Source organism: Ascoidea rubescens (assembly GCF_001661345.1).
Source record: "Ascoidea rubescens DSM 1968 unplaced genomic scaffold ASCRUscaffold_23, whole genome shotgun sequence".
NCBI lineage: Eukaryota > Fungi > Ascomycota > Saccharomycetes > Ascoideales > Ascoideaceae > Ascoidea > Ascoidea rubescens.
This window is the reverse complement of record NW_017962935.1, coordinates 28,434-45,538: the sequence shown is the minus strand read 5'-3', so window position 1 is coordinate 45,538 and position 17,105 is coordinate 28,434. Positions and strand designations below refer to the sequence as shown.

At 28.7% G+C, this 17,105-nt stretch overlaps 6 protein-coding genes and 1 non-coding gene across 7 annotated transcripts; 3 read left to right on the top strand and 4 right to left on the bottom strand.

Moving 5' to 3' along the window:
• Window positions 1-701: 701 nt before the first annotated feature.
• Window positions 702-6,003, top strand: SLH1 (RNA helicase; the record flags this gene model as incomplete). Its single annotated transcript, XM_020194188.1, has 1 exon — window positions 702-6,003. A coding segment is annotated over exon 1 (5,102 nt), but the record flags the coding sequence as incomplete, so codon positions are not given.
• EFG1 (Efg1p) lies at window positions 5,966-6,931 on the bottom strand. The gene has a single exon (XM_020194187.1). The coding sequence runs from the start codon at window positions 6,869-6,871 to the stop codon at window positions 6,032-6,034; it is 840 nt and encodes a 279-aa protein (XP_020044254.1). The 5' UTR covers window positions 6,872-6,931; the 3' UTR covers window positions 5,966-6,031.
• Window positions 6,932-7,186: 255 nt separating this feature from the next.
• Window positions 7,187-7,258, top strand: ASCRUDRAFT_t174. Its single transcript has one exon. It is a non-coding gene; the product is annotated as a tRNA-Asp (tRNA).
• A 1,059-nt stretch (window positions 7,259-8,317) lies between these two features.
• Window positions 8,318-10,052, bottom strand: CMR1 (Cmr1p). Its single transcript, XM_020194186.1, has one exon. The coding sequence runs from the start codon at window positions 10,022-10,024 to the stop codon at window positions 8,378-8,380; it is 1,647 nt and encodes a 548-aa protein (XP_020044253.1). The 5' UTR covers window positions 10,025-10,052; the 3' UTR covers window positions 8,318-8,377.
• A 2,080-nt stretch (window positions 10,053-12,132) lies between these two features.
• On the bottom strand, window positions 12,133-12,858 carry ASCRUDRAFT_78250 (uncharacterized protein). The gene has a single exon (XM_020194185.1). The coding sequence runs from the start codon at window positions 12,598-12,600 to the stop codon at window positions 12,193-12,195; it is 408 nt and encodes a 135-aa protein (XP_020044252.1). The 5' UTR covers window positions 12,601-12,858; the 3' UTR covers window positions 12,133-12,192.
• Window positions 12,859-12,939: 81 nt separating this feature from the next.
• Window positions 12,940-16,362, top strand: ASCRUDRAFT_78249 (uncharacterized protein). Its single transcript, XM_020194184.1, has one exon. It carries the CDS (start codon window positions 13,110-13,112, stop codon window positions 16,344-16,346), a length of 3,237 nt encoding a protein of 1,078 aa, XP_020044251.1. The 5' UTR covers window positions 12,940-13,109; the 3' UTR covers window positions 16,347-16,362.
• Window positions 16,363-16,571: 209 nt separating this feature from the next.
• On the bottom strand, window positions 16,572-16,946 carry EMC6 (Emc6p; the record flags this gene model as incomplete). The annotated part of the gene is made up of 1 exon (XM_020190993.1): window positions 16,572-16,946. The coding sequence occupies one exon, from the start codon at window positions 16,944-16,946 to the stop codon at window positions 16,572-16,574; it is 375 nt and encodes a 124-aa protein (XP_020044250.1).
• Between the last annotated feature and the right edge of the window lie 159 nt (window positions 16,947-17,105).

The window sequence follows — 17,105 nt, the reverse complement described above, 5'->3', positions numbered from 1 at the left end:
AATGAGAAATTTAAAAAATTTAATAAAGCTCTATCCTCTTTTACTATGAACCAAGATAATTTTGATTTAAATTTTCTAAATTCTCTAAACATCTACAATTTGTCAAATAATGATAATGAGCAACAAAAAAATACGACCGGTGTCAATGATAATGACTTAAATTATTATAACCAATTTAAATTCGAAATTGAAAAAGTTTCTCGGGGAAATGTTAATATTAATTCAACTGATTTAATAAACTCAATTTTATTACTAATCTATGAGAATAAAGATGATAATGTTTTGCAATCAAATTTATTTGACATTTTAGGCTTCGATAATTTTGATTTAATTTCTAATATATTATCAAATAAATCTTCTCTATTAAACTATTATATTCATAAAAATACCTCCAATAATAACGATGGTAATAATATTACTAATATTACCAATAGTAGCATTAGCATTGATAATGATAGCAAAATTCTCAATTTGGCTTCTAATATTAATAGCATAGTCAATAGAAATATTATTAATGCTTCATTGAATATTAACACTATTGATGAAAGTAATCCAAATAAAGATATAAAATATCCAAATGTATTCAAATCTTATGATTCAAATAACATCTTATCGTTAACTGGAAAAAAGTATTCCTTACCGGTTGGGTCAACAAGGTTTTCTTTCAATGATCATGAGCAGATAATTATCCCATATCCAAATTCACCCAAAAATAATGCCTCTAAAAATTTTCATTTTAATCTTGAGAATATCAAAATCAAGATCAAAAATTTGGATTTTTTGTGTCAAAGATGTTTTGCTAATTATTCAACCTTAAATCCTGTTCAGTCTTTAGTTTTTCCTGTTGCATATAATACAAATGAAAATATGCTAATTTGTGCTCCAACTGGAGCCGGTAAAACTGACATTGCTTTATTGACCATTTTGCATACTATTAATTCTTATTTAATCCAAGTTCCTAAATCAGTCAACAAAGGTTTTAGCAAACCAGGCGTTTTAAATTCAGATGAATCTGATGAAACAGATGATTTAAATGAAAACCCAGAATTTGAAATAAATCTAAACGATTTTAAAATTATTTACATTGCTCCTTTAAAAGCTCTAGCTTCTGAAATTGTTTCAAAATTTTCCAAAAAGTTAAACTGGCTAAATATAAAAACAAAAGAATTGACTGGTGATATGCAATTAACAAAAAATGAAATTTTGCAAACTCAAATCATTGTGACAACACCCGAGAAGTGGGACGTCATAACGAGAAAATCAAATAGTACAGATAATGAGCTAATTTCAAAAGTAAAATTACTAATTATTGACGAAGTGCATTTGTTACATGAAGATAGAGGCTCGGTTTTAGAATCATTGGTTGCAAGAACTTTGCGACAAGTGGAATCTACACAATCGATGATTAGAATTGTTGGTTTAAGTGCAACTTTGCCAAATTATATTGATGTTGCTGACTTTCTTGGTGTAAATAGAAATACTGGAATGTTCTATTTTGATCAGTTTTTTAGGCCAGTTCCATTAAAACAGGAAATCATCGGTTGTAAAGGCAAACCGAATTCATCTCAGTTGAGAGAAATCTTAAATAGAATAACTTTTGAAAAATTGATTGAAAATATCAGAGAAGATAAACAAGTCATGATATTTGTTACCTCCAGAAAAGAAACATTAAAAACTTCAAGGATTTTAATTGAAATGATAAGATCTGAATCCTATTCAAACTATTTCAATCCCGAGATTTTTGATCCTCAAACATATAACAGATTTGAGAAAGAGATTACCAACAAGAATAAAAACAATGATTTAAAAGAAATATTTTTAAGCGGTTTTGGAACACATCATGCTGGGATGTTAAGATCCGATCGAAACTTAGTTGAAAAATTATTTCTTAATGGCTTTTTAAAAGTTTTGGTTTGTACTGCTACTCTTGCTTGGGGTGTTAACTTACCTGCTTCTGTAGTTATTATTAAAGGAACTCAGGTTTACGATTCCAAGAATGGTGGGTACATGGATATGGGTATTTCTGATGTTATTCAAATTTTTGGTAGGGCTGGTAGGCCTCAGTTTGAAAAATATGGTTCTGGTATACTATTAACTTCAAATGACAAATTGGATCATTATATTAATTTATTGACTCAACAACATCCAATTGAAAGTAAATTAGGTAATAAATTAGTTGATAACTTGAATGCTGAAATATCATTAGGAACAGTAACAAACATCAATGAAGGTATACAATGGTTAGGTTATACTTATCTTTTTGTAAGAATGAAAAAAAACCCTCTTGGATATGGAATCGATTGGAAAGAAATTCACAATGATCCTCAATTGATTAATAAAAGAAGAGAAATGATTATTCAAACGGCAAGAAGATTGCATTCTTTACAAATGATTGTTTTTGATGAAAAATCAGGATCTTTCATTTCAAAAGATTTGGGGAGAGTTGCATCTGACTTTTATCTTTTAAATGACTCAATTGAGATCTTCAACCAAATGTTAAATCCAAATGCCACTGAGGCAGATGTGTTGTCTATGATCACTATGAGTAGTGAGTTTGACAATATTAAATTTAGAGAAGAGGAAGCCAATGAATTAACAAAGTTACTCGAAAAGGACGTTTATTGCCAGATTGCTAGTACTCCAGATTCTTCACAATCAAAAACTAATATTTTGTTACAAGCATTTATTTCCAAGGCTAGTATTCAAGATTCGGCACTAATTTCCGACTGCAATTATGTTTCTCAAAACTCAATAAGAATCTGCAGAGCCTTGTTCCAGATAGGTATAAACAGATTTTGGGGAGTATTTTCTAGAGTCATGCTTTCAATATGTAAAAGTATTGACAAACGAATTTGGTATTGGGATCATCCATTATCTCAATTTGAGTTGCCTCAGAATATCTTGAAAAACATTCGAGCTAAGAATGCTTCAATTGATACTTTGAGAGATATGACACACCAGGAACTAGGAGATTTAGTTCATAATACTCGTTTTGGAAAACGAATTTTTTTTCTTTTAAATAGATTTCCTGTCTTGCATATTGATGGGGAAATTTTTCCAATCACAGCCAATGTTATGCGAGTTCATTTAAATATTGAATGCGATTTCATTTGGGATGACAAATTCCATTCCAAGATTGAATGTTTTCATTTGACAGTTGAAGAAAGTGATAATATTTCCAATATATTGTATTATCAGAAGCTAATAATTTCAAGAAAGAATTTTAAAAATATTCAAGAGCTAGATTTCATGATTCCTTTAGCCGATCCATTACCTCCACAAATAATAGTTAGAGCTGTTTCTGATACTTGGATTGGATCTGAATCAGTTCACAGTATTTCATTTCAACATTTGATTAGACCTCACAATGAAACATTGACAACTAAGTTGCTAAGATTACAACCATTGCCAATATCTGCATTACATAACAGCAAATATGAGTCAATTTATGATTCTAAATTTAATTTTTTCAATCCAATGCAAACAATGGTTTTTCATACTTTATATCACAGTAATTCCAGTGTATTCGTCGGTTCACCAACTGGATCAGGTAAGACTGTTGTTGCCGAATTGTCAATTTGGCATGCTTTTAATAAATATCCTGATTCTAAAATTGTTTATATTGCACCCATGAAAGCATTAGTGAGAGAAAGAGTAGATGATTGGCGAGCTCGGATTACTCCCAAAACTGGATATAAATTGGTTGAGTTGACTGGTGACTCAACTCCTGATGTTAATGAAGTTAGAGAAGCTAAGATAATTGTTACCACCCCTGAAAAATTTGATGGAATTTCACGTAACTGGCAAACCCGTAAGTTTGTTCAGCAAATTTCATTGGTTATTATGGATGAAATTCATTTGTTGGCCAGTGATAGAGGTCCAATTTTAGAGATGATTGTCAGTAGAATGAACTACATCAGTTCAAAAACTAAGATGCCGATTAGATTGTTAGGAATGTCTACAGCTGTGTCAAATGCGATGGATATGGCTAGTTGGCTAGGGATTAAAGAAGGATTATTTAACTTTCCACAGTCTGTCAGACCGGTTCCTTTGCAGATGTACATTGATGGGTTTCCTGACAACTTGGCATTTTGCCCATTAATGAAAACTATGAATAAACCAGCATTTATGGCAATCAAACAACATTCTCCAAATAAACCTGTTTTGATTTTTGTTGCTTCTCGTCGTCAAACTAGACTAACGGCTTTAGATTTAATCCATCTATGTGGTTTGGAATCTAACCCAAGAAGGTTTTTAAAAGTTTCTGAGGATGAAATAGAAGAAATTATCAAAAGAGTTAAAGATGATACATTAAAATTATCGTTACAATTTGGAATAGGATTGCATCATGCCGGTTTAGTTGATTCTGATAGAAGAATCAGTCATGGATTGTTCCAATCCAATAAAATACAAATTCTAGTTGCAACATCCACATTAGCTTGGGGAGTTAATTTGCCAGCACATTTAGTAATTATTAAGGGTACTCAGTTTTTTGATGCCAAAATTGAAGCATACAGAGATATGGACTTAACAGATGTTTTGCAAATGATGGGAAGAGCAGGGCGTCCTGGTTATGATACAAATGGTATTGCGATTGTTTATACGAAGGAAAACAAAAAATTGTTTTATAAACATTTTCTTAATATAGGATTTCCAGTTGAATCATCTTTACACAAGGTTTTAGATGACCATATTGGAGCAGAAATATCTTCGGGAACAATCAAAACTAGAGAAGATGCAATTGAGTTTTTATCATGGACATTTTTGTATCGAAGAGCACATCATAATCCAACCTATTATGGAATCGAAGACGTCTCTGTTTCAGGAATTAGTTCATATCTTGGCAATTTGATTGATTTGACCATAAATAATTTAAGAGAATCAAATTGTATTAAATTGGTGGGAGATAAAACAAATAAAAACCAAATGATTGAAAGCACTCCATTTTTAGATATCTCATCATATTACTATTTATCACATAAAACAATTCGAAATTTTTTAAATAAAGTCACTCGAAATTCAAATTTTGAGCAAAATTTAATACTACTAAGTGAAGCAGTTGAATATAATGAATTGCCTACCAGACATGGCGAAGAGTTAATTAATCATGAGATGTCGCTACAAATGAGATATTCAATCAACGATATTAAATATAAACAGTTTGAGGATTTTAAAAAGTTGCCCATATGGGATCCGCATATCAAAACCTTTTTGTTGCTTCAGGCTTATTTTACTAGAATTGAGTTACCCATTGCTGATTATTCCCAGGACACAGTTACGGTTTTGGATCAAGCATTGCGTATTATTCAGGCCTATATAGATATCTCTTCAGAATTGGGTTATTTAAGTACAGTTTTGAAATTAATTGAACTAATGCAAAGCATCAAGCAAGGAAGTTGGTTTGATGATAATGAAATAGGAATATTGCCTGGAATGGAGAAGTTATTAAATGGTTTAGAATCCGGGGAAAATAAAGATATAAAGAAAATGACAATTAAAAAAATAGGAAACATGAGCAAAGAAGATTTGGAAAACTATCTAATTAACGAAATTTATTTTGAATTTAAAAACAAAGAAGAAATGGATGATTTTTTCAATATTGCATTAAGTTTACCGACTGGAAATCTAAAAGTTCTTCCCCAAATAAAAAACGGATTTTTGGAAGTAGAAATTGATCAAAAAAAAATTTTGAAAAATATGAAAAATAACAAAAAAAAGTCTGAACTATTTCAAAGTTATTGTTCAAAATTTCCTAAATTTCAAAAAGAATCATGGTTTTTTATTATTTGCGATTTTGAAATTGATGAACTATATTTGATAAAGAGATGTCAACCACAAAAATACAAAACAGGTAATAGAGTGTTTTGTAAGTTTGAGATTCCAAAAGAAATTTTTGATAACGAATTAGATATTATTTGTGTTAATGATGGATTAAAAATTGAATATAGAACAAAGCATTTGTTTATTAATTGATGTATATATAATTAAAAATCTATTAATTTTTGTGAACTTGATTGTGAAATTCATTTTTTTATTCAAAAAAATCATCTTCTTCATCATTATCATTGTTTTTATTCTTGTTAATAGTAATATAATTATTATCAGCATGATTAATTTTGGGGACTTTAGTGTAATTAGAACTTTGATTATTACTTTTAAATACTATTTTATCAGCTTCATCGACATTTGCAATTACTTGTGCTTTAATTGAATCAATATGGTGATTTATTTTAATAGATTTTTTATTATTTATTATATCTTCAAAATTAAAATCATGATTATTCGTAAGGATCAAACTTTTCATTTTAGCTCTAAACTCGTCTTTGAATTTATTGGATTTTTGAATTCCTTTTAATGTTTTTTCATCGACTTTTTCGGTATTGTTATCTTTGGAGGTATTAGGATATAAGGCAATGTATTTCTTGTCTTTGGGGAAATTTATTATATAAAGTAAATCAACTTTGGAATTGAGCAACTGGTTTTCAATTTGGTTAATTTGATTGTCGTCTATATTTATTTTTTTTAAATCAATCAATTGTTGATTTGATTTTTTTAATACCCTAATGGTCTTTTTTTTTTCAAAAAATTTCACCATATGATATTTTTTTAACAAGTGTTTTTGTTTTAAATTAAGATTTTGATTTTGTAATTTTATTTTCAAAGCGTTTAATATTCTTTCATTTTCGGCCAATTGAGTTGAATTATGTTTATCATTTTGCTTTTGATTTTTCAAGTACCTTTCAAGGTCACGAATTTTTTTCTTTAGCTTTGTCGTTGAATTCGATGATAACGCAGACTCTAGAGCTCTAGAATTTGATTTATATTGTGATTTGGAAAAGTGTTTTTTTTGAATTTGTTTAGTTATTGGCATTGTTGATTATAAGTAAAAGTTAGAAGCAGAACAAAAATATAATGAAAATTAATCTCAGATCAAACTAGGTTTTTATGATTTTTTTTCCAAGCACGTGAATTGAAATGTTGTTTGAAATCCATAAATTTATAACCGAAGTGTCACTGGATTTTCTAATTTTGATAACGTTTGAACTTTAGGCTTCACACTCGATATAATGGATTGTTGTGGTCATTTTGACAATATATATAAAGCAAAAATATAGTCTTTAAGAGAATCAAAATAAAAGCTTATAAGGTGTTTAAAAATATTAAGGTGAAACCTCACCAACGAGAGTCCGTGATAGTTTAGTGGCTAGAATTACCGCTTGTCGCGTGGTAGACCGGGGTTCAATTCCCCGTCGCGGAGTTTATTTTTCTATTTTTTCCTTTTTTTGATATTTTTATTTCAGTGAGGTTGTATGAGAAAATGCCTACTCTGTATATCTATTGATTGATGAGCATTATTATTGTATTTCTAGCATATCTAGTATGAACCAGCCCAACTTATGAAACGAACTCTCAGGATCAGAGCTAGGCACGTGAAAGAACTATTCTTATGGTTTTTTAGAACGTCGTTAATGCTAACACAACTTTTCTTTTTCTGCATAATAACATTAAGGTATATGCAGGTCTTAAAACATAACTTGTTTTTCTTCAGTTGTGAATCCCGTTATCACAGGTTTAAGATTTCAACGTTGAGTATAAATCTTTTTTGGGATCAGTTTTTTATTGCAGAATATCAACTTTCAAGTTTGTTTTAATTTCCCAATATCTTTTGACAGTTAGCTTGCTTTCCTCTTTGAGCAACAACTCAAATTTCCAGTTGAGTCAAACAAAATATATATATAGTCTGATTGTACTTATTCAATATCTTATTTAACACAATTACATTTTGTTTACTTCTCCAACAATCATTGTATTTTTTCTGATAGATCAAAATTTTGTAAGAATTGAGTAACTAATACAAGCTTGAATCTGTGCCCATTTCAATATAGTATCTTATACCATTAAATATTTCAACTTTACCCCAATCAATTTTTTAATTACGCTAGCTTTTTAAACTAAAAAAGATACTGCCCACAATGCCAAAACTAAGAGAGCACAACCCCAAATAATCTTACCATGATAATTATATAGAAACTTATAAAGATTTCTTTTCAAACTCAAGTCCTGAAAATATATATCTAAAAGAAAATTAGATGAAGACAAGAATAATAATTTTTTTTAATTGAGATCTTATACTTTATAATTTTAACATAATCTTTTAAACTATATTTATATTTTAAATTGACATTGATCTCTTCAAATTATTTTATATTTGATGGCAAAATACAACATTAAATCAATTTCTCTTTATATTGAGGTATACCTTGATTTATTTATAAAAGTTAAAGCCAAAAAAATTTGAAAAAGACAGCTCACCTAGGTAAAATGTTTTTAATACAAAATATCATGATATCAAAAAGAACAAAAGACATAGCTTTTTTTAAAAATATAAAACACATTTTCCATATGCTGAGCCACCAACAATCCAATTCTCCAAAGGGTGAAATTGAACAACTGCTGGTATAGATTTTACATTATCTTCTGGCCCACCTAAATGACCAATTTGAATACCATCAGAGGTATAAACATCAATATATTTTTTCATATTACCAATTAAAAATTTTTCAATATTATCTTTAGGCAATTTTTGCCATTTTGATTTCAAAATACTGACCCATTTTCCTGTTTTACAATTATGTTGAATTGTACGATCAGGTTTGAATTCAATTAAATTTTGATCAAAATTTAATTTTCTGTTCACATTATTGAATATTCGAATGGTATTATCGTAACCATTACAAACAATATCACCAGAAGAATTCCAATCAGATGAACTTATGCTTAATTTAGAATTATAATAGCCATAACAATCAAAAGATTTTTCATTTAAAAATTTTTCTGTAAACTGATTTTGTTTATTAATTTTTCTAATATCCCAAATTTTCATTGATCTATCCAATGAAGCTGTTGAAATCTGAAACTCGTTTTGTGGTGAAATAGAAAAGGAACCAATTTTTTTATCATGTATTCTAAATAAATCATTATAGTTTTGAATATTTTTATTTTTGATTCGTAAATCTAATAAACCAAATTGACCTAATAAAGTTGTAAAATAAATTAAATTTGGATCCATTAAACTTATAAAATTAAAATCAGAAATTCCAGTTGAATCGGTTAAATCTAATAAGTTAGAACTAATTGATTTTTCAAAATTAGTTAACCGAATTGAACCATCATAGCTTGATGTTATTAAGTTTTGATTATTTTGAGGTTGAATTTCAAGTTTTATTATATGTTTTGTGTGAATCTTTAAATTGTTAATTTGCAAATTCAGATCATCATTTAAATGATCATTAACATTCCAAATTCCCAAGTCACCTTCAGTATCACCTGCAAATATTAATTTTTTATCCACAGTAGGATGGAAATTAATATAAGTGATTCTAGTCGTAGTTAAATTAATATCATTGGGTAAAGCATGGGGATAAATGTTTAAATTATTGAAAAAACTTCTTAATTCTTTAACATTTGTATTATTAGAAGATAATTTAAAATCTGAAGTAATGTCATAGAAATCACCAGTAGATAGTGATTTTCCTATTTCGTTAAAGATATTTACCAATTCTATTTCATCTTGTATTAAATTTTTATTGTCATTTTTATTGGTATTTTTATTGGTATTTTTTGCAGTCTTGTTTTGGTATTTTTTTAAAACATCAACTAATTTAACATCTCCAGCTAGCTTTTGTTTTTCTAATTCTTTTAATTTTTTTTTATAATCATCTAGGTTATTAGTATTGGAATTTTTATTTTGAAAATCATTTGAGCCAACAGATATTGTATTATCAGAATTTAAATAAACAGGGTCGATTTTAATACCTCTCAAACGCTTTGATTTTCTTATTGGTTGTTTGGTTACTCTATTATTTATAATATTTTTTGATGAAGTATTTTTTTTTTGATCTTGATTTGTTTTTAGATGATTATAGATATTTTTTGAAACTTTATCAAGGTTTAATTTTTTTAATATTAATTGGTTTTTGATGATATTTTGTTGCCTGATTTTTTCAAGATTAGATAAAACCATTTTAAAAAGCACACTAAATACAATGCAGAGTATGAGATGTGCTGAATATATAAAAAAGTAATGCAATATTTAATAAAAAATATTAGTGAAATATGAAACTTCAGAAGGAAAAAGAAATTGTTAGTAATAAAATAACACGAAAAGGATTGAAAGGGGTTGGAAAAAGAAAATTAGTCAAGAGACGCGAAAATGTCGGGTTTATTTCTGAAATACTGCCAGAAATAAGAAAATCAATCTTTAACAATGTAAACTACCCATCATTAAATTATTGGATATTGAAATAAATTACCATCTGGCTCTTTCTAGAAGACAGATTTTGTCTCAAATGAAAATTTCTGGTTATTTCTTTCAATCTATTCAGCTGGATATTGAAGTCATTCTGGGCTAAGGTTTTGGCAAAAAGCCTGTCCATTCGGGATACACATCAGAACAATCCAGTTAGCAAAAACATCCCGATAGAACAGTAGTAATATACAAACGTGGAAGCCAGAATTATCAAACGTGAATCATGTGTCATTAATTTGGAAGTGTATTATTCTGCAACGGTCTCCGTGATGCGCATTCTGAAAGCTCGACAAAATACAAAACGGCTTTTGATACTGGCAATTCTAGATTGTGAGAATTATATTACGTTGTTATGCAGTGCTCAACAGTGTCTATCTGCGTGCCAAGAGAGAGGTGCGTTTTTATGTTTAATTTTTATTTTCTTGCATTTGGTTTGGTTGCAGCGGTGTTTGTTTTGTGTTTGTTCATCCTCTTGATTAATATTTGGTTTCTTTAGTTCTTACTCTTTGATTTTTATCTTTTAATCTTACTTCTTCTTTAAGACATATGATTTTTTTATCGAAATATATGGCATTCCTTTGATTGAAGTTTTACATTTGTTTTTTACCAATCAAACAATAACAACTGAGATTATGGGGGTTTCTTATCTAGTTTTGGTTTCAATTTTTAGAGTTTTAAGTCATTCAATATATATAGTTCTTAATTCTATTTTAGTTTTTCATTGACATTTTTTTTATTTATATTTAAAATATGGTTGTTTCTTTAAAATCATTTTCTTGTTTTTCTTTTTTCTTTTTTATTTTCAACTTAATCAAAGATACATTTAATATCAAGTTTATCATAAATTTCAATATCAATAGTTGACTTGATTAGCACAAGATTTTTATCTTCATTTAAATTAAATCAAAAGTAAAACCAGCTTGCAATTCTATTTTTACCAAACATATCGTCAACACAAGAATAACATAGCATTGTCATAATTATAAAAATTAATTTCAAATTATCTATAATTTTGATTATATTGTCAGAAAAGGTCTCTTTCTACTTTTTGAAAATAATTTTTCAAACAAAAATGAGAAATAAAATAAAACTCAACTAAAATTTTTTGAACCTTCTTTAAATTTAAATTATATAAATACATCATGGTGTTTTAGTTGTAAAAAAAATAAAAATAAAAATAAAAATACGGTTCTTTGAAAACTATTCAAAATGGACTTTTGTATTGAACCATAATTTGATGATCATTGGAATATTGTACTAGTTTATTTAAAAACCTCTTATTTTTATAATTGGAATGGTGCCAATGTTGAAAAAATTATTTTTTCTTTTCAAAATTATAAATCAAATCATATGTATTTTTATGAAAAACTTGATCCAAATCTATTTTGTGATTATGATAATTATATTTGTTTTTTTAAAAAAATTCAAGAAAATTGAGGTATCAATTTAATTAAAGATTTAATTGAACAAAATTGTCTTGTTGAAAACCATCGTATGCTTCAAATATTAGAAATTTATCACAAAATATTTTAGTTAAATGCTTGTTAAAATGCATATTTAAAATCTTATCAAGTTGGTTTTTTTCTCAATAAACGTTTTGTCATTATCATATAATCTTCCAATAAATATTTGTTGTTAACAAGCTGTTTAACTAAACTTGTAGTTCTTTAGAAAATCTCAATTTTAGTGTTAAGATTTCTTTTTAACTTAGCTACTGCATACAAAAGATAAAAATTTAACCAACAAAATTATCAAAAAAATTACTTCAAGCAGTAATTTTCGGTTGGAAATTTTGATTTGTGATTTGCACTAAAATAATGTTCTAAATAAAAACAAAAAGTGAGTAATAAAATATTATTTTCATAAAATTATATATCAACTAACTAACAACCATATTTTTGGCAAAAATCGTTGCAAAAATCATTGCAAAATTCGTCGCAGAACTTTTGAGAAAAGTCTTGAACAGAATCCTTTGAAAGATTGTTGTAACTGCTACAAAACTTTTCACAAAACTCTTTGCAGAAGTTATCGCAAAACTCTTGGAATTTTTCATTTGATGAATTGTTGCAACATTTTTCAAAGCATTTTTGACAACATTCAGCACACAATTTTTTGCAAACTTCAGCACATTTTTCTTTCTCGCCAGCTGAGCTATCATCGCAAATCAGTTCACAGCAGTTTTTGCAGCAATCAACAACATTAGAGAGAACCTCTGGCTTAGCCTTACCACAGGAAGAGCCCTCCAATGAATTACCAGGACCAGAACTAGAGCAAACACAAGAACAAGACATATCTAATCAACACCAGATTTAATTTCGTAAGCAAGGTATCCTATAAAGATCTTAGAGATAATAGTGAAAATAGAATCGAAAAGCCAGAATTAGTGGAGGAAACCTGGATGTATTTATATTGTTTGCAACACATAGTGCACCATATGTTAGTTTGATTTGAATTAGTAATACAGCAAAAACATCGCTTGATGTATGGGTCTATTCAATCCAGCCAATAAACACGCTGGGCAGAGGCATGGCAGTCGTGCTGGCTTTTTTCGGACACAAGGCAGGAATGCTCCCGCTTGAAGAGTGGTTTTTGCAGCAGTTCAAGCCTCGGTTTGTCAAAACGTCCCAGTCCCACCGGTTGCAGAGCCAGAGCACGACTGTGTACAAACAGCGAAAACAGGGCTCTAGTGCAGAGCCCTGCCCCTAACCGGCTGCTGCGTGTGGTGAACGTTTTTCCTCCTCTGTTGCTTCCCTCCAGAACTGTTCAATCCACAGATCAAAACAACCAAAGCACACCTCTAATGGCTTCAGATGACAAGTTTTCAAGACACCAATCAACCAGATGGAAGAGAAAATCATTTGATAGTTCTGATGAATGGGGTCTATCATCTGAAGAAGAATTTGACGATTCTGCTGATGAAAATGAGGTTCTCCATAAACAAGCTCAACATCAATCTATTCATATAAAACCACAGGCTGTCCTTGATCCAAAAGATCCAGAAAACCTTACACGACCTTCCAAAAACTCATCAAATAACAAACCTTCTTCCAATGACTTTAAAAACACTGACAATGCTATTAACAACAACCAAACAAGTTTCCTTCCTTTTGTATTTGAAAATAAGCTAAATGAACTGAAGAGAACACCTGAAAAAACCAATCAACTTGAATCTGCAGAAAAGGAGGATTTAACTTATGATCACAATCTCTATAATGATAATTCTATTATCAGTGATGACAGTATAAAAAGTGATTATTCTTATTCTCATGGAGATGAAAGTATTAATAGTCCTTTCAAAATAAATACTTATTCCAAAAACAACAACAACAACAACAACAACAATAATAATAATAATAATAATAATAATAATAATAATGATCTATCGACAAGAGAAACCACTAATAATTTGGGTTCCGATGTAGATTTGATCAATTCACTAACTAAGACATTATCTCAAAAAGGTTATATCTATTCTTCATCTGAAGAAAGAATAGAAGAATCTTCTATCCATAAAATTGAAACAAATGGCTTATTTGGATCAAAAGTACAATCAAAAGATGAGTTGAAAAATGAATTGAAAGATGAATTGAAAGATGACTCAAAAAGTGATTCAAAATTCATTATAAACTCAATTTCTATTCGCAATGCTCCAAAAAATATTGATAATCGTGCTTTAGTTTCCTCAAATGATTCTAGTTTAGATGAAAATTCACTATTAGATAATTACATCAATAACATGTTACGCTCCAATAAAATCAGCAAAATTGATGAGGATAAAACTGACGAAAATAAAAATCAGATTGCTCGAACTTTGAGCAATATCACAAACAAAGAAAGTAATTTAACTAACGATGATTTTATTCTTCCATTATCGCCAAGATCCAAAAATAGTTCTTTTAATTCTGTTGCAGAAAATCAACCAAAAGATCAATCAAAGGGTCAACCAGACAATCAATCAAAAGATCAGCTAAAAGATCAGCCAAAAGATTTTTTTGATCTTCCTTCCTCACTTGCTATAACGCCCAAAGCTTTTTTACCTGAGAATCAAAATATCCAACTGAATTCAAAGATTGATAACATTGAAATTAAAAAAGAAAATGATTATAATAATAAAGATTTTAATAATCTACCCTCTCAATCATCTAAATCGAATATTTTAACAGAAACTGATTATAAAATTTTCAACGATAAAGAAGCTATTAAATATGATAATCACACTAATGCTACTGATATTAATAATAATGCTACGGATACTAATATTACTGCTCCTACTACTACTCCTACTACTCCTACTACTACTACTACTAATAATAATAATAATAATAATAATAATAATAATAAGTTTCGAAATTTAAGTGATGTGAGTGATGACGAATTAACTGGAACTCTAAATGATTCGATTAACAGTTCGCTTGATAACTCAATTAATTTATTTAATCCTGGCATTTCAAATCCTTCATCAAATAAGTTGAATTTAATTCCTTCAAGAACTCTAAGTTCAGAAGCAGCTCAAAAACAAAATGATAGGTTTTCAAGTATATTAGGTCAAAATCAAATTGACAATCTAAATGATCCTTACAAATTTGATCAAGAAAATTTTAGAAATAATATTTCCATTGATAATTTTGATAAAAGTTCCAATACCTTAAAAAATATTGATAGTGATTTGAAAAATAAAGATAAAGAAAAGAGAAATTTAAATAATGGTCAAAATAATGTTATGGATGTTATAAATGAAGATAATGGATACTCTATTGACGATTATTTTGGTTTAAATAATAACAGTGATAGTGAAAGTTCAGATTCCATTGATCTAAAGTCTTTTACGGGAATTTGGAAGCCAATTGAAACTACTAATGACAAAACGGATCAAGAAAGAATCGAAAATAAAATTAATAACAATGAATTTATTAATAAAGATGTTCTTAATAAAGATAATAGTGATGAAAGTATTGAAATAAAGAAAAATTTTAATTCAATGGAAACGAAAAATATAGATAGCACAGAGACCAGAGTTTTGCCAAAAGAAACTTATGAAATTAACAGCTTGACTTCAAAATCTAGTATTAACAAACGCTCTTTGAAAAATGTAAATGAAGATGATTCATTTAAATATTTTAGTGATCTTGATAGTGATATTGACTTAACTCAACTTGAAATTATCAATGATAAAATTAAAACTGATAACTCGAAAACCAATCGTGAGCTTGACAATATTGAAACTGAGGTTCATTCACAATCTTCTTTATATGAATTTTCCAAACATGTTAACAAGGTGTTGAGCCTTGATAACTCAGATTTTTCCAATAGTGATGCTAATATTTCAGGGAAATCTTACATGGAAAATGATAATTTAAGTGTAAAAAATGATTTACCTTTTGCTTCAACAATAATTCCTAACCAAAATCAAGTTAACCTTGAAGAGAAAGAGAAAGAAATAAAGGAAAAAAATAATCATGCTATCGACAATGAAAAACCTCTACCCTCTGTCCTGTCATTGCCCACAATTTCATCATTATATTCTGCTCAGCCTGTAATAACAGGAGTGCCCAGTTTTCAACCCAAAAAACTTCCAACACATAACTTTAAAGAAATATTATCTATCAAAGATCCAAAGGTGAGAATTTCAAGGCTAAAAGAAGCAAATAAATTAGAGTTTACTTATGATTCGGGATTGACAAATTGGGTTGAATTTATAAAAACTCCAGAACCGATAACAGTAATTAATTATAGCAAAGAAACTGCAAAAATTGTTGAAAAAATCAAAAAGGATTCAATCAAACCGCCCGTTAAAAGAAATAATAGTTTTAAACCAAATTTATCAGGCGCTGCATCGCATATTCGAACATCGAGTATTTTACCTAGTTTTCCTAATGTTGTAAGTGAAAACCTTCAAAGGCCTGGTCATAATATTAAAGAAAAAATAGGACATGTCCATGATAAAGTTTCTGAAACTAAAGCTACCAAAAATGCTAAGAAATTTACAATGGGATTATTTCATAGAGGTAAGAAATTTATTAGTGGGTCGAAAAATTGATGTTTTTGTTTTCAAAGCTCTTAATTTATTAGTTTTCAAGTTTGAGTTTCCAGCTTGGAGTTTTTAATATCTGGTTTTATAACAGTTTATATTTTACATTTTACATTTTATATTTTATATTTTATATTTCATTTTTTTGGTTTTGATTTCTTTTGATAATGGAACATTACAAGTTATGTAAGAGAAGTTATTTTTTGTGTATTAGCCAGTATAGAAATTGATTGGTTAAGTTTCAATTAATGTATATGTCAAAGTCCACATCATAATAAAGGAAGTTATTGATTTTGAGAAATCAACAACAAATAAATCATTAAAAAAGCTAGTAAAATAGTCAGTAAACAGATTACTATTTTGATGGTTCTTCACAATCCAAGTTTTAACGGACAAATAAATAAATAAATTTATCAAAGAATAAAACAAACAAAAAAATAAAAACCCCAAAAGCGATTCTAATTTTAAAATTCCTGATGTTACACCAATCACCAAAGAAGTTAAATCATGGATCCAAGTAACCTTTGTAGAATTATATCTAATATTTGGGCCATAACTGATATTAGATTGCTTCAATTTGCTGTTGGAGTCCTTTGCAGAGCTGCCCATCAAATTTGGTAGACTCTTGTTAAGCTGCAGATAAGAAATAGATGACATTGGTGTTCTTGAATGCCAATCGATAACTCTTTGATCACAACCAAGAATTAAGCCGTTTTCCTTCGCTGGAGCGCAAATCTGAAAAGGCGCTTCGAGCCCTACTCAGGGCTT